The following is a 24,448-nucleotide window of genomic DNA, read 5'->3' as shown; positions in this document are numbered from 1 at the left end:
GGCGGGAGGAGCTCTCTTTCTCACTCCGCCTCCACAACCCCTCCCCTCTGCTTGTGATGGGATTTGCGGAGCACGTCTTGCCCCGGGGAGAAGTCCATGGTCGCCGAAGAGCCCACCGATGGAGCTCCGAGGGTGGTTTGGCTGCGAGCCTCGGAGGATTGCCTCTTTGGGCGCGCTGTAGATACCGCACCTCAGTTGAGGGGGACTGGTATAATCACCGCGACGTCCTACTTCGATTGAGATAACCTCATCTCGATATCGCCATTTCCATCTCTTCAAAGCCCGTACTAGTGTCTATCCTCTCAAGACATCGTCGACACCCTCATTTACACTACAACCACATACTACCACCTACCACAAACTCACAGATCAAGGGGCGAAATGGGTTCTCTTCCAGGTCCAGTTGAGGGTATCAGGATATCCATCGACCGCGGTGGCACCTTCACCGATGTAAGTCTCGTCTGCTCTTCGCAATACCCAGCAAAATCTGACAATTCAGTGTGTCGCCTCCGTCCCCGGTCAAGATGACATCCTCGTCAAGCTGCTTTCCGTCGATCCCGCCAACTACCCCGATGCCCCCGCCGAAGCCATCAGGAGAGTGCTGGAGAAGGCGACGGGCAAGGAGTACCCGAAGGGAAAGAAGATTTCGCTGAGAGGCGTTGGTGAGTTCTACTTCACGAAACTCTGTTTGTTAGTGGCATCAACTGACGAGGCGCAGAATCTATCAAGATGGGCACGACGGTCGCCACAAATGCGCTACTCGAGAGGAAAGGAGAGCGCACAGTATTCGCAGTCACAAAGGGTCTTAGAGTGAGTACACTCACCCAAAACATTCGTCTTCAATGCTAACAAATGAGCAGGATCTGCTTCACATCGGCAACCAATCTAGACCGAAACTCTTCGATCTCGCCATCCGCAAACCCGACGTCCTATACTCCAAGGTCATTGAGATTCCAGAGCGAGTGACCCTCGAGGCGTGGTCAGAGAGCAACAAGCCCGAGACCATCGACATCGACTCAGACCCCGCCCTCGTCAAAGGCGTCACCGGCGAGGCCGTCCGCGTTCTCGAGCCCCTAGGTAAGCCACGACGTACCCTCACACCCAAAACCCCTGCCTAACGATTTCATCACAGACCTCGAGGCTTCACGAAAATCCCTCCAAGAAGCATACGACGAAGGCTACCGCTCCATCGCCGTCTGCCTCATGCACAGCTACACCTTCCGCGACCACGAGGCCGCGATAGCCCAGCTCGCCGCTGATATTGGCTTCACCCACATCTCCCCCAGCGCCGAGCTCTCCCCCGTCGTCAAGATCGTGCCGCGCGGCAACTCTTCCACGGCAGACGCCTACCTCACGCCTGAGATCAAGCGGTATATCGCTGGCTTCGAGGCTGGCTTCGAGGACCTGGGCACGAGCGGGTGCCGCTGCGAGTTCATGCAGAGTGATGGCGGTCTGGTCGAGTTCTCAGGCCTGTCTGGTCTGAGGGCGATCTTGTCGGGCCCTGCTGGTGGTGTGGTTGGATACGCGAGGACGTGCTACGATGAGCTTGACAAGACTCCTGTTATTGGATTCGATATGGGCGGTACGAGTACCGACGTCTCGAGGTATGTCATCAACACATCTACTTAATCCAAGCGAGTTCTAACAGGAATCTAGATATGCGGGCGAGCTCGAACAAGTATTCGAGACGACAACCGCAGGTGTCATGGTCCAGACGCCACAGCTGGACATCAACACCGTCGCAGCGGGCGGCGGCAGCATCCTGAGCTGGCAAAGTGGCATGTTCAAGGTCGGCCCTGAGAGCGCCTCAGCCCACCCCGGTCCGGCATGCTATCGCAAAGGCGGTCCTCTTACCGTCACGGACGCAAACCTCGTCCTCGGCCGTCTGCGTCCCGAGTTCTTCCCCAAGATCTTTGGTCCCAATGAAGACCTGCCCCTGGATGTCGATGCCAGCAGGCGTCTATTCGAGGAGCTCACCGCCAGCATCAACAAAGACGAGAACACGAGTCTTAGTGTAGAGGAGGTTGCCGCAGGGTAAGCAATTCTTCATCTTCCCTACTTCACCAGAGCGATACTAACCACCCTCAGCTTCCTCGACGTCGCCAACGAGTCTATGTGCCGCCCAATCCGCACCCTGACAGAGGCAAAGGGCTACGACGCCGGCCTCCACAACCTCGCCTCCTTCGGCGGCGCCGGCGGCCAGCACGCCTGCGACATTGCCAAAACCCTCGGCATCTCCCGCGTCCTCGTCCACAAGTACTCCTCCGTCCTCTCCGCCTACGGCATGGCCCTCGCCGACGTCGTCCACGAGGAGCGCTCCCCCTGCGCCCTGACCTACTCCGAGGCCAATCTGCCCGTCTTCGCCGCCGAGCTCGACAAGCTCGTCGTCAAGGCCTCCGACATGCTCCTCATGCAGCGTATCCCCGAGGCCCGCATCGACGCCGAGCGCTACCTCAACATGCGCTTCCACGGCAGCGACACCCCGCTCATGATCCAGGAGACCGCGGCCGGCGGCTACCTCGAGGCCTTCAGAGCCGCGCACCAGAAGCAGTTCGGCTTCCTCCCCGTCGGCAGAGACGTCATCATCGACGACTACCGCGTGCGCGCCATCGGCCGCACGACCGTCAAGCTGCCCACCCCCTGGCCGGCCGAGCTCGCCGCGCAGAAGGCCGTCCCGGCGCCCGCGGCCAAGACCACGAAGAAGGTCTACTTCAAGGGGCTTGGATGGGCTGACACGCCGGTGTACGGCCTCGCCACGCTGGCGCCGCACTCGCGCGTCACCGGCCCCGCGCTCATCATGGACGACAAGCAGACCATCGTCGTCATCCCCGACGCCGCGGCGACGGTGCTCTCGGAGAACGTCGTCATCGACGTCAAGGTCGGGACCAAGGAGACCATGTCTGCGACGACGGTCGACCCGATCCAGCTGTCCATCTTCGGCCACCGCTTCATGGGCGTCGCCGAGCAGATGGGCCGCGCGCTGCAGAAGACGAGCGTCAGCACCAACATCAAGGAGCGGCTCGACTTCTCGTGCACCGTCTTCTCGCCCGAGGGCGGGCTGGTCGCCAACGCGCCGCACGTGCCGGCTATGATTGGTAGCATGGCCTTCGCCGTCAAGTGGCAGATTGACCACTGGGCGGGCAACCTCAAGCCGGGAGACGTCATCCTGTCGAACGCCCCCGTGTGTGGAGGCACCCATCTGCCCGACCTTACGGTCATCACGCCCATCTTCGACGCCGAGGGCAAGAAGATCATCTTCTGGACCGCCTCAAGAGGGCACCACGCCGACGTCGGCGGCATCCTCCCGGGCTCCATGCCGCCCAACTCCAAGGAGCTTTGGGAGGAGGGCGCCGTCATCAAGGCGTTCAAGGTCGTCGAGGGCGGCGTCTTCAAGGAGAAGGAACTCACCGACCTCCTCATGGCGCCGGCCCACTCCCCGGGCTGCCAGGGAACCAGATGCCTCCGCGACAACATCTCCGACATCAAGGCCCAGGCCGCGGCAAACCACCGCGGAAGCCAGCTGATCCACTCCCTGATCGAGGACTACGGCATCGACGTCGTCCAGTTCTACATGGAAGAAATCCAGGGCGCCGCAGAGCGCGCCGTCCGCGACATGCTCAAGACGATCCACGCCCGCACCGACGGCACGCCCCTTTCCGCGATCGACTACATGGACGACGGCACGCCGATCCAGCTCCAGGTGACCATCGACCCAGCCACCGGCGGCGCCGTCTTCGACTTCGACGGCACCGGCCCCGAGGCGTACGGCAACTGGAACGCGCCCATCGCCATCTGCAACTCGGCCATCATCTTCGCGCTGCGCTGCATGGTCGACGCCGAGATCCCGCTCAACCAGGGCGCCATCCGGCCCATAGACGTGCAGGTCCCCGAGGCCTCGCTGCTCCGCCCGACCGAGCACGCCGCCGTGTGCGCCGGCAACGTGCTCACCTCCCAACGCGTCGTCGACGTCATCTTCAAGGCGTTCGGCGCCGCCGCCGCCAGCCAGGGCTGCATGAACAACCTCACCTTCGGCACCGACGACCCGGAGACCGGCTTCGGGTACTACGAGACCATCTGCGGCGGCGCCGGCGGCGGCCCGACATGGGACGGCGTCAGCGGCGTGCACACCAACATGACCAACACGCGCATCACGGACCCGGAGTCGCTCGAGCGGCGGTACCCCGTCATCCTACGCCGGTTCTGTCTCAGGGAGGGCAGCGGAGGCAAGGGTGCGCACCCGGGTGGTGACGGGATTATCAGGGACATCGAGTTCGGCATCCCCATCAAGGCGAGCATCCTCAGCGAGAGGCGGTCGTTTGCGCCGTACGGGCTGAGGGGCGGTGAGGACGGCCAGCGGGGACGTAATGTGTGGATCAAGAAGAGCGGGAGGGTTGTCAACCTGGGCGGTAAGAACACCGCCATGATGGAGGCGGGCGACCGCATCGTTGTCATGTCGCCTGGCGGTGGCGGCTGGGGCAGGCCCGAGGATCGGGTGCAGGGGGAGCAGAAGCAGGTGAATGGGTTTGTGGGCGTGGCGAACGGGACGGTTGATATGATTCAGAGCATGGGAGAGTCTGCCTAAAAGGGGTGGTATGCAGCGAGTAAATCATCATTTGTTTTTTGGAGTTGGTAAAGGGGGTTTTGGTCCATGGTAGCATATTTGAAATCTATGATATTGTTCTGTACTTTTTCGGGGGACTTACATTACGCGTGAGGGAACTAATTAAGCTCACTCATCTCATTCGACTTCATGTATACGACTATCGCTCTACGTGGACGTCTTGAGCATTTTTTGTTCCTTCTCTCAGATATTTTCAGCTCGCCGCTTCTATTGTCTGTCTTCTTCCTCGTTCTCCCCTGACACTGACCTCATCACTCTCAGCCACAATACTTCGAGTTGATGTAAGCCATGAACAATTGTAGAGAAGATGGCATGGCAATAATTCAATTCGGGTGGCCCCTTAGAGAAACTCGTACTGCTCTGTCACTCGTTAAGATGTCCAGGGTCTTTGGAAGGGGCCATCATTACTTAACTCCTCCACGATGATCCACAGCCCCGTATGCATGCGCGATATAATGCCATCTCTTGCCACAATCTTCAACAACTCAACACAACCAATCAGCGCCGATGGTTTAGTGGTAAAATTCTCCGTTGCCATCCAGCAGCGTCGGGGAGCCGGGGGTTCGATTCCCCCTCGGCGCAATCTTTCGCTAGTTGAGGCTATTCACAGCCCTGAGGTCGATCTTTTTGCTTAGTGCTTTGTTACTCTCTAACACGGCAAGATCAGGTCCGAAACCCAGAAACATTGATATCACAACTTCTCAAGAGCAGTTCAGTTCTCTAAGCTTTTCTTTGACTCATGTGATGAGATTTAATTGATTAGGATTATGCAGCGGTTGTGAGACTAGGTAGGTACTCAGAGATTCCTCTCAGGTATCCTGCGGGCATTATAATCACAGTACGTCTGTCGCTATTCGCACCCCGCACAGTCCACCCCACCAGATGACAGTACCCCGCCATCCCGCAGCAAACGCGCCGTCTTCACCGACGAGACTCGCAATACGCCGACAACAGCTTCACCATCAATGAAAAAATGGCGTCACACCAGCGGTCGTTCTCACACTCTCAGGCCGGCGGCCGGGAGAAGACCTACTTCGAGCAGCAGCGAGAGGAACTTATCGGAGAAATCTCAATGGTGAGACTTCCTCTTCCAGGTCAACAAACAGCAGCTGACACTGAAAACAAACAGAGCTTCGAGCATGTCCTCGCCAACATCAACAAGCTGAACCGCTCCCTCGAGGCCGTCATCACGGTAAGACTATCCACCCTCGATCGTGACTGCGGCGCACGATACTGCAAAAAGTAGAAAACAGGGGCTGATTTGTTCGAAATCGCAGGTCGGCAACGAGTTCTCCTCCGTCGAGGCCCTGTGGTCGCAGTTCGAGAACGTCATGGCAAAGGAACCCGAGCAGCAGCCCAAGGAAGGCGAAGGAAGCAACGACGGCGATGCGAAGAGCGAGGCGAGCTCATGAAATTGATACCCCCATACGTATTCGGAAATGATAATGATATACGACATCGACTGGATGCTTGGCTTGCTCTTCAACCCGATGCGATATGCGTGCACCAAAGGAGGCAACGATGCCGACTTTATCACCAAAACCGCATCCTGGACCAGTTGACAGCCCGCAGATTGCCCCATAAACTCGTCTCACACCCATTCTCACTCGCCTCTCTCTTCTTCATCGCATCAACCACACGCTTGACGCCCCGTATCATCCCTTCAAGTCCCTTCTCCTTAAACCCCCTCACCTCCCCAGCCGCAACAACACACTTTGTCGCCGTAAACATCAATACCCTCTCCATCTCAAGAACATCCCTCATCAGCTCCTTCTGCTCCATCCAAAAATCTCCCCCCCTCTTATGCGCCTCCAAGACTTCCGTCCGTGGTGGCTCCCCCTCATGCCGTACCTTGATACAGATCTTGGAATCACTGTACTGGTACACCTCAACCTGCCGCTCCCTCAGCTCGGAGACGACACCCCACGGCCCATTAGCCCGTTCCCGGAGCGCCTCAAGCGCCCTCCGGATGGCACCGACCACCCCCCTGGTCCGCTCGCACCGCAGCCTGGCGGACTCAAACTTGTACATCACCCCCGATAGAAGGCTACGCAGCTTGGCCTCTTGCTCTCTCCGGGCAGCCTTGGCGTCCTCTCCGAGGGTCTTCCCCAAAAAAGCGTACGTCCAGGACATTTTGCATTCCCTCGCGAAGGCGGCCACACGGCGCAGCTCCTCTTCGGCCTTCTTGACGTTCTCCGCGCACCGCGCCGCGAGATGCTCATTTTGGAGCAGGACCTCGCGTTGTTGGCGGATTACTTTCAGATGCTCTTCGCACGCCGTCATCTCGTCATCGACGTACACCATGAGACAAAACGGGTTTTCTGAGAATGGGCCGCCATTAGATGTATTGGTGCCGGCGGTTGCTCTTTCTGAGCTGCCGTCGTCTGGATTTGAGCAGCCATTAGTTGTGGTGGTGGCGGTGGTGCTGTTGGAGGTTATTGATGAGCTGTCGTCGTCTGAAGAAGGGCCGCCATCGGTTGTGCTTGTGGTGGAGCCTGCATCGCTGCCGCAGCCTGAATGACAGTAACCAGATCGAGGGAGATCGGCAACTTGAACTTGGGTAGATGACATGATGTGCAAGGATCTGCTAGAGGTTGTGGTAGTTTGTTTGCTTTAGATTGATTGACAGATGGGGTGTTGGCCAACATCGAATTCTTAATCCTCGTTGCAAAATCCCATCCATCCATATATATATGGTCCTTCAGTCCCATTTCTCCGATGGTCCCGCTGCTCATAACTCGAGTCAACCTCAATAGCATCACCAAACTTAAAACTAGTATCATATTAGAGCAGTGCATAATTCACGAATAATCATTAGACTTTTCTACTTTGAACATTTCATACTACACACACGTTGCGAACCTTGGAAGCCATTGAATTTTGATGCTTTTTAACATTTCATGTTTCCTATCCCTGGAATGAATGCCCTATCAAGACAGAAAACCCGATGCTACAGGAAAGAAAAAAGGAAGATAGGAAATAGAAAGGTTCCCACTTGGTTTAATACTGTTGGATACAGAAACCCATCAAGGTCTCTCCGTACCCGCTCCGTTTGTGTCGTGTGTAAAGGGTATGGATTGAGTCTGCAACTCAGGTCTCACCACCTTCCCCCCGCGTTCCCCCCTATATACCGTTCTTCTCCCCCTGAGTCAAAAGAAAAAAACACACATCCCACGTCCCTGGTGAAGGGAAAGTCGTCCCCGGTCTAGAGTTCATCCAGCCCCCAGGACAGGAGACGCCCCCTTCGCTAATGGCGGCGCATGCTTTCCAGATCGTAATAGTAGCAGGTCGTGACGAGATCATGCAGATAAAACAAAAGTCATTCATTACGCCCTCCGCCTTCCTATGCCTTGTCGTTACAGTCGTCAAGACTTAGAGGATCTTGCAATTCCTCTTCTTCTTCTTCTTAAGAGGGCCGACGCCGGGGATGCCACCACTGCTGCTAGGGGCACCGTGTGACGAAGAGACGGCGGCCTGGGCCTCCAGGTTTTTGCGGTCGTTGGCGACAACGGTCAGGATGGCCTGCTCAAAGATCTCGTCGACACCAGTCATCTCCTTACTACTGCACTCCATGTACTGAGCGCCCATCTTGCGGGCGACGGCACGACCTTGCTCCGTCGTCACAGGGGTTAAGCCTTGTGTCTTGAGCATATCGATACATGTCTTCTTGAAGCGCAGGTCTGACTTGAGGCCGACGAGGACCAGAGGGGTGTATGGGCAGAAGTGGAGGACTTCAGGGTACCACTACGATGAGAACAAATTAGCATTAGCGGGAGGAAAAACGGGGTCCGCCCGATAGGAGGGGCATTGTTATCAGAGGGGGCGTACCTTGTCCATGACGTTTTCTAGCGAGTTGGGACAGTCAATCGCAAAACACACGAATATCAGGTCCGTCTCCGGGTAGGAAAGTGGTCGCAGTCGGTCGTACTCCTCCTGACCGGCCGTGTCCCACAGCGCCAGCTCCACGGTCTTACCAGACGGCGGGTGCGTCGGGTACGTGATGTAGTTTTCAAAGACGGTGGGGACGTATTTCTGCGTCGCCATGGTCAGCATTGTTTTGATTCATTTCGGTTGCCCGAAGCGCCAAATGGGCAGGGATAGCGTTGCGAACCCAGCAGCGACGAGGTGCGGTGATGGGACGAAATTGGGATGACATTTTTCTGTGCGGTGCCTTACCTCTGGAAAGTAGCCTTGGCTGTAGCTGATGAGAAGACAAGTCTTGCCGCAGCCGCCGTCGCCGACGACGACAATCTTCTTGGAGTAGGCAGGGCCCTCGGTGACGTGGGTTGCGGCGCTCTCGCGCCCTGTGGAAGAGCTCATTGTGGTGCTGACGGTGCCGTCGCTGCTCCTAAGGCGCGTGTTGCGGCGGGAGGTGGTCGGGCGTCCCAGGCCGTCGTCGTACTTTTCGCTGAAGGTCTGGGACGAGGAGTACTGGTGTGAGGAGCGTTGGTATGAGGACGCCATAATGCGGCAGACTCAAGTGTGTGGTGGTGTGGGTGTTGTGCGACGACAAACTAACGTTGTTTCGCGGCGCGGCCCCTCGTTGCGTGATGCGGGTGCGTTGTTGTTGATGATGATGAAGTGTAGGTGTGTAGTAGGTAGGGGCCGGTCGTTCGTCTGAGGGGGAGGGGTTGTTGAGGGGGGAGAAGACGAAAGTTGTGACTTATGCGAATGTTGTCTGGGCTGTAGATGTTTCCCCGGGTACAGATTAGAAAGCGGTGGTGCGGTACGGATAGTTGCTTTTTCTCCAACCTCTCGGTTTCCTCGAATGTGGCGGTCGTGCTGCTGCGTTCAGTTCAGTCGGATACCGTTGAGATACGGTTCTGGTTCGGCATGCGGTGCGGGCTAGGGGACGTTGCGGCGTTTGAATTGAGGAATGTTGGAGAAGGTGTGTTGATCTGATCAGCTCGGGATTGTGTATTGTATGGGGGTGGGTTTGTGTGCGAGAGGTGTGGATGGGCGGGTTGTGCTGTTCTTGAGGAGAGCGGACGGGAGCAAGGAGGGCAAGTGTAAACAAGTCGACGGGGCAACCAGCCACTTCTTGCCGGGGTGATGACGGCAGGCGGGTTGCGAGCGGCCAGGCGTCGAGAAGCCTGGGACCCACAGGCCAACAGCGACCTGCACCGACGCCTGAGAAAGGTGGAGCCTGTTTAGCGGCGGATCAACTGCAATCCCTGACAAGCTTGGTTGGCCCCTGTCGTCTGACGCACCGCCCAGAAACATTGGATCGGAACATCTCAGCTATCGTCAGTTTATCCGGTGGAGGAACGGCCAATTCGCATTCCGGCGGGCGGCAGCAGCTGTGGGTGGCCCGAGCTCCACCCCACCACCGCCTCCTTCAAAATCGCGACGTGAATTTTTCCACAACGAACGCGTCCACCTTTCATCACTGCTCCCGCTTGCCACCAGCATTGAGGAAGCAAGAAAGCCTCGAGAGCGAGAGCTGCATCACCACACAGAGGAGCAACGCCTCACACATCTGCTTTCACTCGAAAGCAGTGCCACCTGCCAAGGAACGCAGCATTCTCAGCAGCCCTCCACTGCCATAGTCTGAGGCAAAACCCTCGCCGCAACCATGGACACCAACGGGGACGCCCAAAGCAAGTACATTACTCTGGTCTCTAGTGATGGCTTCGAGTTTGTCGTGCTGCGCGAGGCTGCTCTGATCAGCCCCGCGATCAAGGGCATGTTGGATCCCCGCAGCCAGTTCCGTGAGGCAACCTCGGGACGCTGCGTCTTTTCAGAGATCAGGTAAGCTACAAATCTCTTTTTTTCTCAACAACCCAAAACTATCAGTATGATGATCTCCAATTTATTTCGCTGTGTTCTTACTGACAGACCGCTGCTGCAACGGCTGGTCTGCTTGATTGCCAACTACACTTGATCTGAAACAAAACCAACATTTCTTTTTCCCTCTTCCCACGCTGGTTCCCCAGCCACACAATTACATACGCAGCACAATCCTTCCGCTTTCTTCTGTACGCGTTCTGGAAGAATCTAACCACCGGGTTCCCACAGTGGCGTTGTCCTCGAGAAGGTCTGCGAGTATTTCCAATACTGGTACCGCTACCGGGAGCGTGAAGACGTCCCAGACATGGACATTCCCGTCGAGCTGTGCCTCGAGCTGCTGGTCGCCGCCGACTACCTGGGCCTGGACAGTAAGACAAAACCCTCCCCAGCCTCCTCCCCACCGGGTTGTCTCGGCCGCAACGGTTCTAACACTGCTTCCAGAACAGAACACCGGCTCCTTGTGATGACTGTTATGAAACAATCCATGTGATTTAGGCTTGCTATCACGGAGTTCTGGGCGTTTGAGCATGACGGCAAAGGCACACTGGGGAAAAGATACCACTGCTACGCCATACTGACGAATTCATGCCGAAGAGGCAACTTTTCTTCTCTTTCTTTTTCGATGATGACCAAAAACGTGTTTCGCTGCGTCAAGCGCGACAGCACCCCATCTTAGCATATGCGTTCCTCCCTACACTCCTCCGTGGGCTGAACGTCTAAAATAGATGGAAGATTGAATCCATTCCACTCACTCTGCTCGACTCAGGTTCTTCCATTGAGATCTACGCTTTTTCTGTTGGGATACATACTTTCATACTAGTCCTCCCGTAGCTGGGTATAATACAAGTTTCATCATCGATTTCTGCTCCAGGTGTTCGACTTTCGTTCAAAAAGTGATGGTGTACTCTAATGCCAACCTCGGCCTCTGCCCCTTCCCCGACCTCTACCGCCTCGACCACCACGTCCGCCCCGATGAAAGCCTCTTCCGCCGCCTCGGTGTCCTCTAAACTCCCCAGCAGGCGGTCCCCTGGCCTTTCTCTCCAGGCGCTCCTCCTCGCTCGCGTCCCAAATGTTTTGAATCTCCAGCAGCTCGCAGAACGCCGCCGTCTGCGGGCTGGTATACTCAAACGGCTGGTGCGGCACCGACTCGGGCTCGCCCTCGGTGTGAGGCGGCGCCGTGACCTCAAAGTTGAGCGGGATATCCAGCCTGTCCTTCGCAACGATGTTCTCCTCAACCCACTTGCGCTCCGCATCAATGAGCGGCGCGTAGTGCTCCTCGCCCAGGTCCTGCGGGGTGTGCGCCGACGGGTCCCCGATCTTCAGCGTCGGGTGGAAGACGCGGGTGATGGCGAGCCACTCGGGGTCGTACTGCAGACGGAAGGGGCGGGCGGGCGCAGGCTGGTCGGCGGGGAGGACGTTGTGAGGGCGCGCCTCGAGGAGCTGGAGGAAGTGCCGGCGGGGGAGGCACTTGTCGAGGGCGAGGAAGTTGACCTGCTTGTTTGTGATGGTGGGCGGGACGGGTTGGCCCGGCGTCCGCTTGGCCTGCGGTTGGGGGCGGGCGAATGATGCGGGAAGCTGGGCGCGCAGTTCTTCGGAGACGGTGTTCTTGGTGACGGGTTCCGGCTTGCTGGCCGGGGCATTCGCAGCAGCGGCTGACTCGTCGTCTTCGTCTTCGTCGAGATCAATCTCGTTCGGGTTCGTCTGCGTAATTGGTGGTGCGTCGACAACATCCTCATCACCATCCAAATCAATCTCATCCGGGTTTCCCTCTGGCGCCGCAGCTGGGTCAGGCACCGGAGCGGTCTCTGCAGCTGCACCTTTCGCCTCCGCGTCCTTCGCACCATCATCATCCTTGTAGATCTTCAACGCGGCAAACTTGCAATGCAAATGCGCCGAAAACCAATAAGGCGGCCTCAATCGGTCACAGACATACTCCGCCGCAACATTCCCCAACGTGCCGTCCTTCGACTCCCTCTCAAAATCAGGCTTCATCCGCCACAGCGCCTTCTCATCACCCCACCTCTCAATCCCCCTCGGCCAGTCATGGCTGACCCCAACGTCAACCTGCTCCCTAACAAGCAGCAGCTTCCGCACATCAACCTCCCTCACGTGATAGAAGCTCTTGATCTCGTCCGGGCCCATCGGCAGCCTCTCGTGGTGCGTCTTGCGGTAGTCGAAGCCCTTCCAGATGCCGCTCATCGCCGCGATCCGCAGCGGGCCAAGGCGCAGCACGTTCGCCGCGCCAAGGTAGTAGATGTTCGGCGCCGCCCAGCCGCCGTAGTAGAGCTCCCACAGGTGCGCCGCGGCCTCGTGGTTGCCGGCCGCGAAGACGGTCAGGTAGGGCGCGACGCGGCGGCCCGCGTAGTACTCCCAGAAGTCGCCAAGCTCGCGGTACTTTGCGGGGACGGACATGACGGTGAGGTCGGCGGCGTTGCGGGCGGCCTGGAAATCGCCGCCGATGATGAGGATGTCGACGCCGTACCAGCCGCGGGCGGCGCAGGAGGTGGCGACGGCGGCGTAGATCGCGTTGAGCGTGCCGTGGCCCTAGAGGAAGGTTAGTGCGACTGGGTTTTGATTAAGATGGATAGAAATGAGACTTACGCAGCCTTCTACGGCGACGCGAACGCCGTTCGTCTCAAACGTTTGCGTGGCCATTTTGAGGTGGTCACTGGGGTGAGTGTTGTGAGGCGGAGGTTCGGTGAAGCTCGGTTGATCCCGCGAAATTTTTATAGGAACGAGCGTTCAGCATGAGATCACACCTCTCATCGCAAATAAGCCAACCCAGTGACAACGAACATACGAAACTTCATTGTTTCATTTTGGACACTTATCCTGGACTTGGATTTCAACAACGGATCATATTTCTATAGAGTGAAAAACTAAAGATTCAATCTGATCCAGCACGTCACCATTGTTACGTCAAACTCCTCTTCAGGAGTTGAAAAATATTAAGAGTTGTGATATTTCAGCGGAATATTGATTTAACAACTCGCTGGCTCGCTTTTTGGGTCCCTATATTTACCCATGTCTATTTACCTGAATAGCATACCGAATAATTGAGTAGAGTTTTGTTTCGCGTATTCATCTACAGCTGCTCATAAAAGTCGAGCAGCTTCTTCGCTCCAACTTCCCACATCACATCGTTCTGTAAGTGATGCCCAGCCCCGTGAATCCAAGCTAGCCTCACTCCACAACCCTCATCATCCTCGCTGCCCTCGCTTCCAGTAGAATTGACAGTATCAACCTTGGCATCCAACTTCTTTTCGCCCACAAGCTGCGCAAAAGCATGCCTGAATGTCCCAGCGAGCTTCTGCATGACACCATGCGTCATCAACTTGTCCTGGGTGCCCGTGAGTATGAGGATTCTCGTGCTAGTGCCCCAGCCGCTGATCGAATCGATAATGTCGGCGGCCTTGGCGAAAGGCTTCATCATGCTAATGGGCCATAGGAAAGACTCGTATCTGTTTAAATGTTTCTGAAAGTCTGCAGCGCCGGCTTCGGTCATCTGGTGGCCAAAGAAAGCTTGCTTCACCAGGAAGGGATGTGAAAGCGGAGAGTTAGGATGCCAGCCGTGGAACAACATGCGGACGGCGAACCACGGGTCAAACATGGCCCAGTTGGCATACACGCCGTGCCTGTCAGACGTCAACGATTGGATACCTCACTCCCTACGACAATACTCACGAGCCAAAGGCAGGGACAGCACCAAGGAGCGCAACGCCCTTGACACGCGCCTGCTGTGCCGATAGGATTCCCTGGCTGAGACCGCCGCCGCTCGAGTGTCCCACCAGCAACACCTCGCTCCCCTGCCGCTCCCGCACCCACCTGATGACGGCGATGGCATCGTCGGCCAGGTTCTGTCTAGTGGTGAAGTACACCATCTTCAAGTACGACGGGTGCCAGCTGTTGCCGTGGCCGCGCAGGGAGACGGCGTAGCAGGGAATATCGTGCTTCCCCAGGTACCTCATGTACTCGGTCCACACCCAGGCGCTGCCCATGCCGCCGTGGACGAAGACAATCGGCGTTTTGGAGGTATTCGGGGTCTCGCTTTGGTTGGAAAGGACCTCTATCCTGCCAGATGGTGTCTCGACCCAGTACCGTGTAAGACCCTCGGGTGCGGCTGGGGGCTCGCCCGTGGGCGCGGTCCAGAAGAGCCATTGGTAAGATAGGCGGAAGTCAAAGATGCCCATGATGAATCCTTGTATAAGGTGAAGATCGCATGCACAATAACTGTTATTAGTGTATCTGGAAATGATTCAGGAGTTGGGACGACTTATTGCACTCGCAACATGGGTCTCGGGCAGTTTATAAACAATGGAATACATCAAGCTCGCAACTCCTGAGACAGTCATACATCAGGCGCCTCAAACAAGCCACGAGCTGAAAAGACATCACCGCCCGTATTGCAGCTTTGGCTCCGAGACGTTTTCGCGCCTTGGCCGGAGACTCATCGCGGGACTTTTAGGGACGGCAGCCTGTGGAAGTCACATACCACCGCGCGAACCGTCGGCGCAAATCGGACAATCCGTGAACCCTGTGGCTGGAGCGGCTGGCGCTAGCATGCCGCGAGCCACACGAGCTGAACCTGGAGAGTGAACATCCCAGATCTCGAAGCTGCGGCGACTTTTTCTGCACTGCTGCGTGACCTACGCAGCTCTAGCTTCTTGTAGCCGTGGTATCTCGGGGCGCAACGTAGCGAGCGGGAGAGCTTAAGCTTCTCCTTGGCAGCTGAAGACTGATATTGATGTTGGCTGACGAGTCAGTTCAGGTTGCACTCGCAGCCTGGGTCTCGGAAGCATTCACAATATGTCGTGCCCGAGAGGTGTTGCTGTCACTATTCCTAATACTCGCGTCGAAACGATCAACCCCCAGGTTTTGGGTTACATCCCTGAGCGTGCACATTACAGTGGAACCGATGATTTTCCGACAACCTCCCACCCACTGTAGGCAACCTCAGGTACAAAGTACACCGCTGTGGCCTGTGCCTCGACCGCCTAAAAATCGAAAAGTCAGCCAAAAGCAGGGATTGGATAGGTAAAGGTAAGGTACCCGCAGCATTAGGAGCCTCGCGATCACAGCCTCGAAGCGCGCAAACCCATCTTCTCCTCCAATCCACCACCATTACATGGGCTGTTTCTCCCCTTCGAACCGCCCACCATGAGCGTGCGTCTCCTCCCCTGTGCCACCAATGCCCTTGATGGTTGATTAGAGAGCTAACCATTCTGTTCAAACAGTTTGTGCCGATTAACCCGCGGCCTATGCTGCAAGACCTGTGCGTCCCGCCCCTGCGTATTGCAGCTTCCCACCACCCATTCATCTACGATCGCGACACGGGAGACCAGTCTCGCTAACTTTGCCATCGCAGCGTCGACAAGGACGTCGTCATCAGACTCAAGTGGGGCGACACCGAGTACAAGGGCAAGCTGGTCAGCATCGACAGCTACATGAACATCCAGCTCAGCGGCGCCGAGGAGTACATTGACCAGAAGATGACTGGAGCCCTGGGCCAAGTCTTGATCCGGTATGAATCTATCTCCTTTACTCACTTGGGGGCATATTTCGCTAACAATGCGAGCAGTTGTAACAACGTCCTCTGGATCCGCGGCGCGAAGCAAGGCGAGAACGGCGATGTCAAGATGGAGGGTTGAGCCGACGAACCGACGAGCGGAAGCATCTACCATCCAAGCGAGGAGCCAGGACGACAGGGCGAGTTGACACGGATCACGATGGGAGCAGTTATGGAAAAAGAAAAGGCTTTTGCGGAACAAAAGGACTGGCGACCATGAATCGTTATTCTCATCAAGACGAATACCCCCAGACTCGCGGCTGCGCTAAAAAGGGACAATCATAAACCCCGGCAGCAAACTATGGAGAAAAGAAAACAACGCTACGGCGCCCTCTGTGCCTCCTTTTTGATATTTCGATACTACATAAGACAAGCAACCTTGCGACTGCTGCACAGATCCGATGACGCCACCTTGATACGCTGTGTCTCGCTGACCCAGGTGTACGCCTCGATGAGCCATTCGTACCACACCCTGGAGTCGTCCGTTTGCCGCCACATCGTAACTTCCAGCTCCGTATCGGCCGGGAAGTAGATGGGTTGCTGTGAAATGTTAGTTTGGCCGTCCAAATCCAGTGAGACCAACGTGCTTACCTTAATGGGGAAGAAGATAGGGAACCACGAGATCATATCTCTGCTCTTGCGGTCGATGAGCTCTGGGTGCGTGCTGATCTCCACCTTTTCCTTGTATCCCGTCTGGGGCGCGTAGAGAACCGACTCAAAGTAACCGGCGAGGCCGTGGATGACACCCCTGGTGCGACAGGCAAATGTCAGGTGGCAGAAACGCGAGTTGTGGTCGTTGGCGCCGACGGCACCGGCCATGCTGCCGCCTCCACCGCCCATAACACCTCCGGCGCGACGCGTCTCGATTTGCTTGAGAGTGGCCTCCGGGACGGGGTGAGTAAACTCCCACGCCTGCTGGAAGCGAGGGTGATCCGGTACGCGCTGTGCGGCAAAGTCGATCGCGAAAAGACGTACCACCCAGGGGGTGTCGAAGGCGTTGGGCTCAGTGGGTAGCCTCGTAAGCAGGTCGGCGTGGATGCGAGGCGTCGCGATGGGGCTCATGTGCGCCGTGTACGACTCCGGGATGGAGATGCCGTGGGGGGCCAGAACGTGTTGAACGCCATCCAAGCACTCGGGGGAAAGCTCGTTGTCGGCGAAGGAGCCGAGAAGCTCGGAAACAAGGATGTCGACCTTTCCGTACACGGGGTTGTCGTCTGGGGAGCCAGAGATAAGAGGCCCCTTCCAGGCGCGCATGTCCGTCTTGACAACCGTCACCTTGCCTCCCCAGATCATCTCATTCTGTCGGAGAAGATAGACATAGGCGTTGGGGTTCTTCTCAACAGCCCAGACCTGGACAGGAACGCCAGTTGCCTCACTGGCTCTGAGGGCTCTCGTGACCAGGGGCCCACGTCCTGAACCCACCACTGCGATGACAACGGCATTATTGCCTGAGGAGGTGGCTCTTCCAAGTTGATGCCACTCGGCCAGAGCCTCCGTGCAGGCGGCCTCGTACTGGTTGTACTTGACTGGATCACCCTCAAAGACCTCGTATGTTGCTGATTCGAGATTATCGGACAGCGGCTGCAAAGGCGATTGAAGCCAGTCCTGGAAGCTCGTGAGGGTGGCTTGCTCGAGGTAGGCCAACGGTTTCTGCTGCATCTCCAGGTACTTAAGGTAGGTAACGTAGGACCGGAACTCCTTCACATGGTCGGTAGGCTGCTGTCCAGAGTGCGCCTCGTCCAAGCTAGGGAAGTCGGCTGCTGTGGGAACCTGGTTGGCCAGGGAGACAGCTTGCAGCTGAGCCTCGGCTGTGAGAGAGGCAGGGTCCGGGCCGACGTCGCTGAGAAGAAGCCAAGGGGCATTCTTGAGGCGCATGAGGGTGTAGATAAACTCCTGGTGGCCCTTAGGCAATGCGGGATGTCCACCCTTGTTCTTCTGGAAGGCGTTGGGGCCGAGGGTCAAGAAGTGAAGGGGCTCGGCGAACCACTTGTTTTGAAGCTCTTTCTCGGGTAGGACTTTGGGAACTCGGACGGCTGTATGCGTTGGTCATTGTGGCGCCTCCAATATGGGGAGATGCTTCTTACCAACGAAAAGACGCATGTTGTACTCGCAGATGCTGCGAACAGAGTGCCATGAGTCCCAGGCACTGTAAATGTCGATGTTCTTGTTGTCGTCGCCGTGGGGCTCTGAGGAGAGCGTAGACAGCAGCTCGACAGTCTCTTCCAAGCCAGGCTCACGGTACATGGGCATGTGGATGATGAAGTTCAAGCGGCTCGCAATGGTCATAGCCTCCTGGACAGCTCGGGCGTACTGAGAGACACCCTGGTTGCCGCCATTTTTGGATGCATCCCTTCTGAGACCGGGGATAATGATGCTTCGGACTCCGCAGAAGTTGGCGTAGGCGATCTCGAGGTTCAACACCTGTCGAGAAACGCTGGCGATGACAGGGTCAATCGAGGCCAGGTCAATCCAAGGGCTGGCGTAGGCGATGTAAGTGGTGACGGCATGACTGGGGAACAACGAGGTATCCTTGGGCGTCAGAGGAGGCACGACAGCATCCGCCAGAGAAGCGGCTCCCTGCTTGGCCTTGGCCAGGTGGGCAGAAACGAGATCCTTCACGCGGGCATGGAAATGCTTGTTGGTGATGGGTGTGGTGACGAAGCTGATCTGGGAGGAGGGGTTAGTGGGGTTTGGGTGAGAGCCAGGGTTTCAGGGCGACTTACACCAGCATTGATGAGCTGACCGTACTGGAGGTCGTCCAGAGGCTGGTCTCTGTTCGAATCATGCTGGCCCAGACTGAAGATCGGTCTGGTAGGTTGGTTGAAGCTGCTGGCGTCCATCGTTGCTGTCTGAGGGGCACGCTGTGCCGCCTGACTGATCCGGTCTGCGAATGGTGTAATTGCTCAGCGCACAAATCACAGTGGCTCCTGCTTCAATAGAAAAATGCAAGAAAAAAAGTGAAAGTGAAGGGTCAGCAATTCATGCTTATAACGTCTGAATACCCAAAGAAGAATGGCAACGGAGACAGGAGACAGAGCCTCAGGGCAACAGAGACAAAGGCTCAGGCGTGGGATCACTCAATCTTCTTCTGATGTGTAATCTGGGAAGTCATGCTGTTGCTGCCACCCGCAAGCAAAAATGCACCAGATTTTGTGAGCAAAGACCAGGTGCCATTGGTTGCACCTGCATTTGTGGACTCGGTGAGCCTGGACCCTGGAGAAGGCAAGAGAGGGGACAGTGCCCGCTGTCACACAAGATACTTACTTCATCCATGCATGTGTTCTGGGACTGCCATCTCATCCTCTTGGAAGGAGAGATGTTATTTTGTTTTGATGTTAAGCGAATGCCATGAGACCGCGTATTTTTTCTGCTAGGGCGACTACATTTCCTGTTTGTTACTGCTATTATTGTCGTCTATCGTTGTCGTCTATCGCCGTCGTCCCTCGTCGTCCTCTACATCAAAGTTACCAAGTACACAGGAAAAGTAGTCGCTTTAGTACAGGAAAGATGTGCAATCTTCTTCTTATTTCAATACAAAATGGAGTCTACTGCCTGGAACAGAGAAAGAAGAGCAGGCCGCCAGAGAGTATATGCGAAAGAAGGATCACCAAGAGACCTTTAAGACATCCCAAGTATTCCATACAGTGTGTAAGATGCATATCACTGTGTCTCTATGCATAAGCTTGCGTTATCTTATCATCCCACCCTTTCATTGGTCTGTGCTGGAGACCCGCCCAAATTTTTACCGCGACAACAAAAAGTTTCCCAGAGAGCCTCGCTTGCCTTGCTTGCGTCTTCGAGTCCAGTCGTTGTTGCTGTTGTCGCAGTCGAAAGTCAGGCGCAAACTCATCCCTCCGCAGCCCCCTTCGACACACCAACACGATCGCAAACCCCCATCATTTCCGATCATCTGACCCACGATGGCGGATACCGATTCTAAGGGCGGTAAGCGCCTCAGTGCCGACAGAGACGGAGCTTCAAGGAAGAAGGTCAAGAAGGAGGACTCCGAGGAAGCGCCCAAGTACAACCCTTACCTTGCGCACATGAAGGACGAGAACGGCGGCGATGGCGATCTCGACCCCAACTCGCCTTTTGCCGATTTCACGCAGCGCTCCACGACCGCCAAGCAAGCCGAGAAGGTGGAGGACCTTGATACGAATGCCTTCACCGGACGCCCTCATTCGCAAAAGTACTTCCAGATCCTGCAGACTCGTCGCGATCTGCCTGTACACAAGCAAAGGTAAGCCCTCGTTGCACTTGCATCCTCAACGATCCAATCACTAACACAGCCCCTAGGCAAGAATTCCTCGACAAGTACCACGAAACCCAGATCCTCGTCTTTGTTGGTGAGACCGGTTCCGGAAAGACAACGCAGATCCCCCAATATGTCGTTTACGACGAGCTCCCCCAGCTGAACCGCAAGCTGGTCGCTTGTACCCAGCCCCGTCGTGTTGCCGCTATGTCCGTCGCGCAGCGTGTGGCCGACGAGATGGATGTGACCCTCGGCGAGGAGGTTGGTTACAGCATCCGTTTCGAGGATATGACAGGACCGAAGACCATCCTCAAGTACATGACCGACGGTATGCTTCTTCGCGAGGCAATCCACGATCACGAGATGTCCCGGTATAGCTGTATCATTCTCGACGAGGCCCACGAACGTACCCTCGCCACCGATATCCTCATGGCCCTGCTCAAGCAGATCGCCGCTCGCCGCCCTGACCTCAAGATCATCGTCATGTCCGCCACCCTCGATGCCCAAAAGTTCCAGCGCTACTTCAACGACGCGCCGCTCCTCGCCGTGCCCGGTCGTACCCACCCCGTCGAGATCTTCTATACCCCCGAGCCCGAGAGAGACTACGTTGAGGCCGCTATTCGGACGGTCCTCCAGATTCACGCTTCTGAGGGCGAGGGTGATGTGTTATTGTTCCTCACGGGAGAGGAAGAGATCGAGGATGCCTGCAGGAAAATCAACCTCGAGGCCGACGAGATGATTAGGGAGATTGATGCCGGGCCCTTGGCCGTCTACCCCCTTTACGGAACTCTTCCGCCGCACCAGCAGCAGAAGATCTTCGATAAGGCGCCCGCGCCTTACAAGAAGGGCGGCAGGCCGGGTCGTAAGGTCATTGTTGCGACCAACATTGCCGAGACCTCGCTGACTATCGATGGAATTGTCTACGTCGTTGACCCCGGTTTCAGTAAGCAAAAGATCTACAACCCCCGTATCCGTGTCGAGTCCCTCCTGGTCTCTCCCATCTCCAAGGCCTCCGCTCAGCAGCGTGCTGGTCGTGCCGGTCGTACCAAGCCAGGAAAGTGCTTCCGTCTCTACACCGAGAACGCCTTCAAGAAGGAGCTCATCGAGCAGACGCACCCTGAAATTCTGCGTTCCAACCTCGCCAACACCGTCCTCGAGCTGAAGAAACTTGGCGTTGAGGATCTCGTCCACTTCGACCTTATGGACCCCCCTGCCCCTGAAACCATGATGCGCGCCCTCGAGGAGCTCAACTACCTGGCATGTCTCGATGATGATGGCGAGCTCACCACTCTCGGCTCTCTCGCCTCTGAGTTCCCTCTCGACCCCGCCCTCGCCGTCATGCTCATCTCGTCCCCCGAGTTCTACTGCTCCAACGAGATTTTGTCCATCACCTCCCTACTCTCCGTCCCTCAGATCTGGGTTCGTCCCGCTGCTCAGCGTAAGCGCGCCGACGAGATGAAGTCGCACTTTTCCCACCCAGAGGGTGACCATCTCACCCTTCTCAACGCCTACCACGCCTTCAAGGGCCAGGGCAACGTTGTCGGTTCTGATCCCAAGAAGTGGTGTCACGAGCACTTCCTCTCCTTCCGTCATCTCAGCAGCGCAGACAATGTCCGCGCCCAGCTGAAGCGCATCATGGAGACTCATGGCCTTGAGCTCGTTTCTACGCCGTTTGAAGACAAGAACTACTACACAAACATCCGCCGCGCCCTGCTGTCTGGCTTCTTCATGCAAGTCGCAATGAAGGAGTCGTCCGGCAAGGTCTACCGCACCATCAAGGATGACCAGGCTGTCATGATGCACCCCTCAACCGTGTTGAAGACAGACTACGAATGGGTCCTGTACAACGAATTTGTTTTGACTTCCAAGCAGTACATTCGCACCTGCACCGGAATCAGGCCAGAGTGGCTACTGGTAAGCACCCCAATCCTACCCAACAGCTCCATCTCCATTCGCACAGCCCCATACTCGTCTCTCCAAAACCACGACGATCCGATCTCCATTCCCCCCTGTCTTTCGGCACTTGCCTTGTGCGGTGTTACATACCTATACCTAATTCAAAGAGCCAATGCTAATGCATTTACCCCGTGCTGCAGGAAATCGCCCCCGTTTACTACGACCTCGATTCCTTCGAAAAGGGCGAAGTCAAGACGGCACTCCTGCGCGCGACGGAGAAGAAGCGCCGCAAGGAGGCCATGAAGAAGGGCCGGTGAGCGATACTCGTCAGAGTGACAATGCCATCGTCAATCCGTCCTCCGCAGAGCCCCCGTATTCGAGGCTACGTTACGATACCGGTGGCTCCCTCATACGACTCGGCGAAATGAGAGAAAGCAAGAAACGCACCCCCGACGGAGAGGTGCCGTAGAGATAGAAGAGAGAAAGAGGCCCCCGATCGAGACGTCAAATGAGGGTCTTTTCAATCGGGAGCCGGGAGGTTGGGCGACGGACCGGGGTTTGGGCGTTTTGATATAGACCGGACATGGAGAATTTCTCTCTCACGCAATAACTCGCTACCTAGAAAGCAAGGGCACACACGCCACAAACGGACACCTTGTCCCATGAACATCCAAGGAAGACAAAAAAATATAGAACATTCCCAATCTTAATTGGAGGGGCAAGGGTGGTCGGTGGTGTTAATTAGTTGTTACCCGCACTTGATTACCAGTTTTATTTCCCAACTTTCGGGACGTCGGGGGACAAGAGACAAGAAAAAAGAAGACTCTGACAACGGCGCCTTACAGGGGGGAAAGGGTCTGGTGAAATCAGGCAAAGTTTTAACCGACGACAAAAATTCAAAGCTCTCAACAGGGGCATATTTCTCACAGGATCACACGTATTTTGGTTACACGTATAGTGGGCTCGCTCTCGGACGCCTGAGGCCGCGCAAGACTAATGTATGTACACTGGTGATGAAAAACTTTTTTTCAGTCGAGTTTTCACGATACCCGACTGAAAGGCCCGAAGCTCGGCAGATGCAAGATATGATGGGTCATTCCGGCTATCGCGGGGGCTAACGCGTGCTGGGCCGCGGTGTGTGTGAGAGAGGAGAAGGATATGTGTGTATATGTGATGTGATATGCGACGGCGGGGGAATGGCTTGATACTCCATTGAAAAAGTCCAGGCAGGCGGGCGAGGCGGACGAGGCGGGCAGGGAAGCAAGCAGATACGAATAGTTGGGCTCCCATGACGGCGAAAACCCCATCACGAGAGTAATTAAATGGGAATATATTGGGCAACGATACTGTAATCACTGCGTAAGAAAGGTGTAAGAACGTCTGTGACGAGGCTGCAAGCAGCGGTAAACAGAGCAACGATCTTCTCTTCCTCGTCCACTTCACTTCCCTGTCCTGGGGCTCTCCTCCATGGTTTGTTTCCCTGGTTCCATGACCATGACTCCAGTCTCCATGACGAACGGAGCACACGACTTTTGCGCTGGCACTTGCACGCGCGGGGATCTGGCCGAGAGTAGCATCCGGACGGGCTGCTACACCCGTTAGTTAGCCACATTCCCTTGCCTTCGCTCACAATCCCCCCCGGGCCTTATTCAATTTCCCATACACGTGTCAAGCGCGTGGTCAATGACCACTCCACTTGTGAGACAAGAAAGCAAAAAATAAGCGTGCGAAAAACTTTGAAATGTACAACATAGCGGGCAGGGCACAGCAAGTACCGCAAGGTAGCGGCAGCTAGCAGGTGTAAGCGGTCAGCGCCAGTGGTTAGGTAGCGACAAGTAGCGGCAAGTCGGTCAGTTCAGGTGAGAGTTTGGCCAGGCCCCTGGTAAGAATGTGCCCCTATCCGCAAGCCAGGCAAGGAATAGGTAAGGTCAGCGAAGATGGACGAGGGGGCAAAAAACCGAAATCGACGAAAGAAAGAAAGAAGCAGACAGACTCGATGGAAGAGACTCTGCGTGTGTCTGCGTTGTCGGCGCAGATGACCGAGCAAAGCTGACGGTCGTCACGTCGTGTATGCCGGCGGTCAACCCGGTGTAACCTAGGTACTCTCTAGCTCCATTGAGGGAGACGCGCCGAAGTATGTTGCAGATGAAAGTTTTTTCCAGAAGCTTTCTTCAGAAGAGGCCACGAGCGCGAAACGGTCGCAGCGTTGGGGACTTTTACGCTCCTACCCTCGCACATATACCGACAATGGTATTGTTCATGGGCTCTCTCCGGCCGGCGTCCGCGGTGGCGAGTGCGTGCCTTAGTGAAATCGCCGAGTCCA

At 56.3% G+C, this 24,448-nt stretch overlaps 10 protein-coding genes across 10 annotated transcripts; 5 read left to right on the top strand and 5 right to left on the bottom strand.

The window, feature by feature from the left end:
• Nucleotides 1–381: 381 nt before the first annotated feature.
• Nucleotides 382–4,582, top strand: CGGC5_v009622 (Uncharacterized protein; the record flags this gene model as incomplete). Its single annotated transcript, XM_032023845.1, has 7 exons — nt 382–450; nt 500–662; nt 719–810; nt 861–1,077; nt 1,133–1,604; nt 1,657–2,034; nt 2,089–4,582. The coding sequence occupies 7 exons, from the start codon at nt 382–384 to the stop codon at nt 4,580–4,582; spliced, it is 3,885 nt and encodes a 1,294-aa protein (XP_031879411.1).
• Nucleotides 4,583–5,594: 1,012 nt separating this feature from the next.
• Nucleotides 5,595–6,033, top strand: DAD1 (DASH complex subunit DAD1; the record flags this gene model as incomplete). The annotated part of the gene is made up of 3 exons (XM_032023844.1): nt 5,595–5,696; nt 5,751–5,813; nt 5,899–6,033. The coding sequence occupies 3 exons, from the start codon at nt 5,595–5,597 to the stop codon at nt 6,031–6,033; spliced, it is 300 nt and encodes a 99-aa protein (XP_031879504.1).
• Nucleotides 6,034–6,154: 121 nt separating this feature from the next.
• On the bottom strand, nt 6,155–7,192 carry CGGC5_v009620 (uncharacterized protein; the record flags this gene model as incomplete). The annotated part of the gene is made up of 1 exon (XM_032023843.1): nt 6,155–7,192. One exon carries the CDS (start codon nt 7,190–7,192, stop codon nt 6,155–6,157), a length of 1,038 nt encoding a protein of 345 aa, XP_031879410.1.
• Nucleotides 7,193–7,993: 801 nt separating this feature from the next.
• On the bottom strand, nt 7,994–9,857 carry rhoC (GTP-binding protein rhoC; the record flags this gene model as incomplete). The annotated part of the gene is made up of 7 exons (XM_032023841.2): nt 7,994–8,365; nt 8,450–8,653; nt 8,798–9,052; nt 9,141–9,238; nt 9,285–9,304; nt 9,374–9,406; nt 9,832–9,857. 7 exons carry the CDS (start codon nt 9,855–9,857, stop codon nt 7,994–7,996), a joined length of 1,008 nt encoding a protein of 335 aa, XP_031879415.2.
• Nucleotides 9,858–10,196: 339 nt separating this feature from the next.
• Nucleotides 10,197–10,875, top strand: elc1 (Elongin-C; the record flags this gene model as incomplete). Its single annotated transcript, XM_032023840.1, has 3 exons — nt 10,197–10,372; nt 10,640–10,779; nt 10,853–10,875. The coding sequence occupies 3 exons, from the start codon at nt 10,197–10,199 to the stop codon at nt 10,873–10,875; spliced, it is 339 nt and encodes a 112-aa protein (XP_031879466.1).
• Nucleotides 10,876–11,317: 442 nt separating this feature from the next.
• dbr1 (Lariat debranching enzyme) lies at nt 11,318–13,066 on the bottom strand (the record flags this gene model as incomplete). The annotated part of the gene is made up of 2 exons (XM_032023839.1): nt 11,318–12,955; nt 13,013–13,066. The coding sequence occupies 2 exons, from the start codon at nt 13,064–13,066 to the stop codon at nt 11,318–11,320; spliced, it is 1,692 nt and encodes a 563-aa protein (XP_031879426.1).
• A 430-nt stretch (nt 13,067–13,496) lies between these two features.
• Nucleotides 13,497–14,601, bottom strand: ESTE (Arylesterase; the record flags this gene model as incomplete). The annotated part of the gene is made up of 2 exons (XM_032023838.1): nt 13,497–14,046; nt 14,096–14,601. The coding sequence occupies 2 exons, from the start codon at nt 14,599–14,601 to the stop codon at nt 13,497–13,499; spliced, it is 1,056 nt and encodes a 351-aa protein (XP_031879467.1).
• A 967-nt stretch (nt 14,602–15,568) lies between these two features.
• Nucleotides 15,569–16,059, top strand: CGGC5_v009615 (putative small nuclear ribonucleoprotein F; the record flags this gene model as incomplete). Its single annotated transcript, XM_032023837.1, has 4 exons — nt 15,569–15,574; nt 15,646–15,683; nt 15,777–15,932; nt 15,990–16,059. 4 exons carry the CDS (start codon nt 15,569–15,571, stop codon nt 16,057–16,059), a joined length of 270 nt encoding a protein of 89 aa, XP_031879417.1.
• Nucleotides 16,060–16,337: 278 nt separating this feature from the next.
• Nucleotides 16,338–18,817, bottom strand: skb1 (Protein arginine N-methyltransferase skb1; the record flags this gene model as incomplete). The annotated part of the gene is made up of 4 exons (XM_032023836.1): nt 16,338–16,517; nt 16,569–18,010; nt 18,062–18,644; nt 18,701–18,817. The coding sequence occupies 4 exons, from the start codon at nt 18,815–18,817 to the stop codon at nt 16,338–16,340; spliced, it is 2,322 nt and encodes a 773-aa protein (XP_031879416.1).
• A 1,080-nt stretch (nt 18,818–19,897) lies between these two features.
• On the top strand, nt 19,898–22,442 carry prp43 (putative pre-mRNA-splicing factor ATP-dependent RNA helicase prp43; the record flags this gene model as incomplete). The annotated part of the gene is made up of 3 exons (XM_032023835.1): nt 19,898–20,217; nt 20,274–22,143; nt 22,326–22,442. 3 exons carry the CDS (start codon nt 19,898–19,900, stop codon nt 22,440–22,442), a joined length of 2,307 nt encoding a protein of 768 aa, XP_031879419.1.
• Nucleotides 22,443–24,448: the final 2,006 nt, after the last annotated feature.

This window comes from Colletotrichum fructicola (genome assembly GCF_000319635.2).
Source record: "Colletotrichum fructicola Nara gc5 chromosome Unknown KSG_Nara_v1_contig05, whole genome shotgun sequence".
Taxonomy (NCBI): domain Eukaryota; kingdom Fungi; phylum Ascomycota; class Sordariomycetes; order Glomerellales; family Glomerellaceae; genus Colletotrichum; species Colletotrichum fructicola.
Note: the sequence above shows the minus strand (reverse complement) of the source record. Positions and strands in the feature narration are given on the sequence as shown.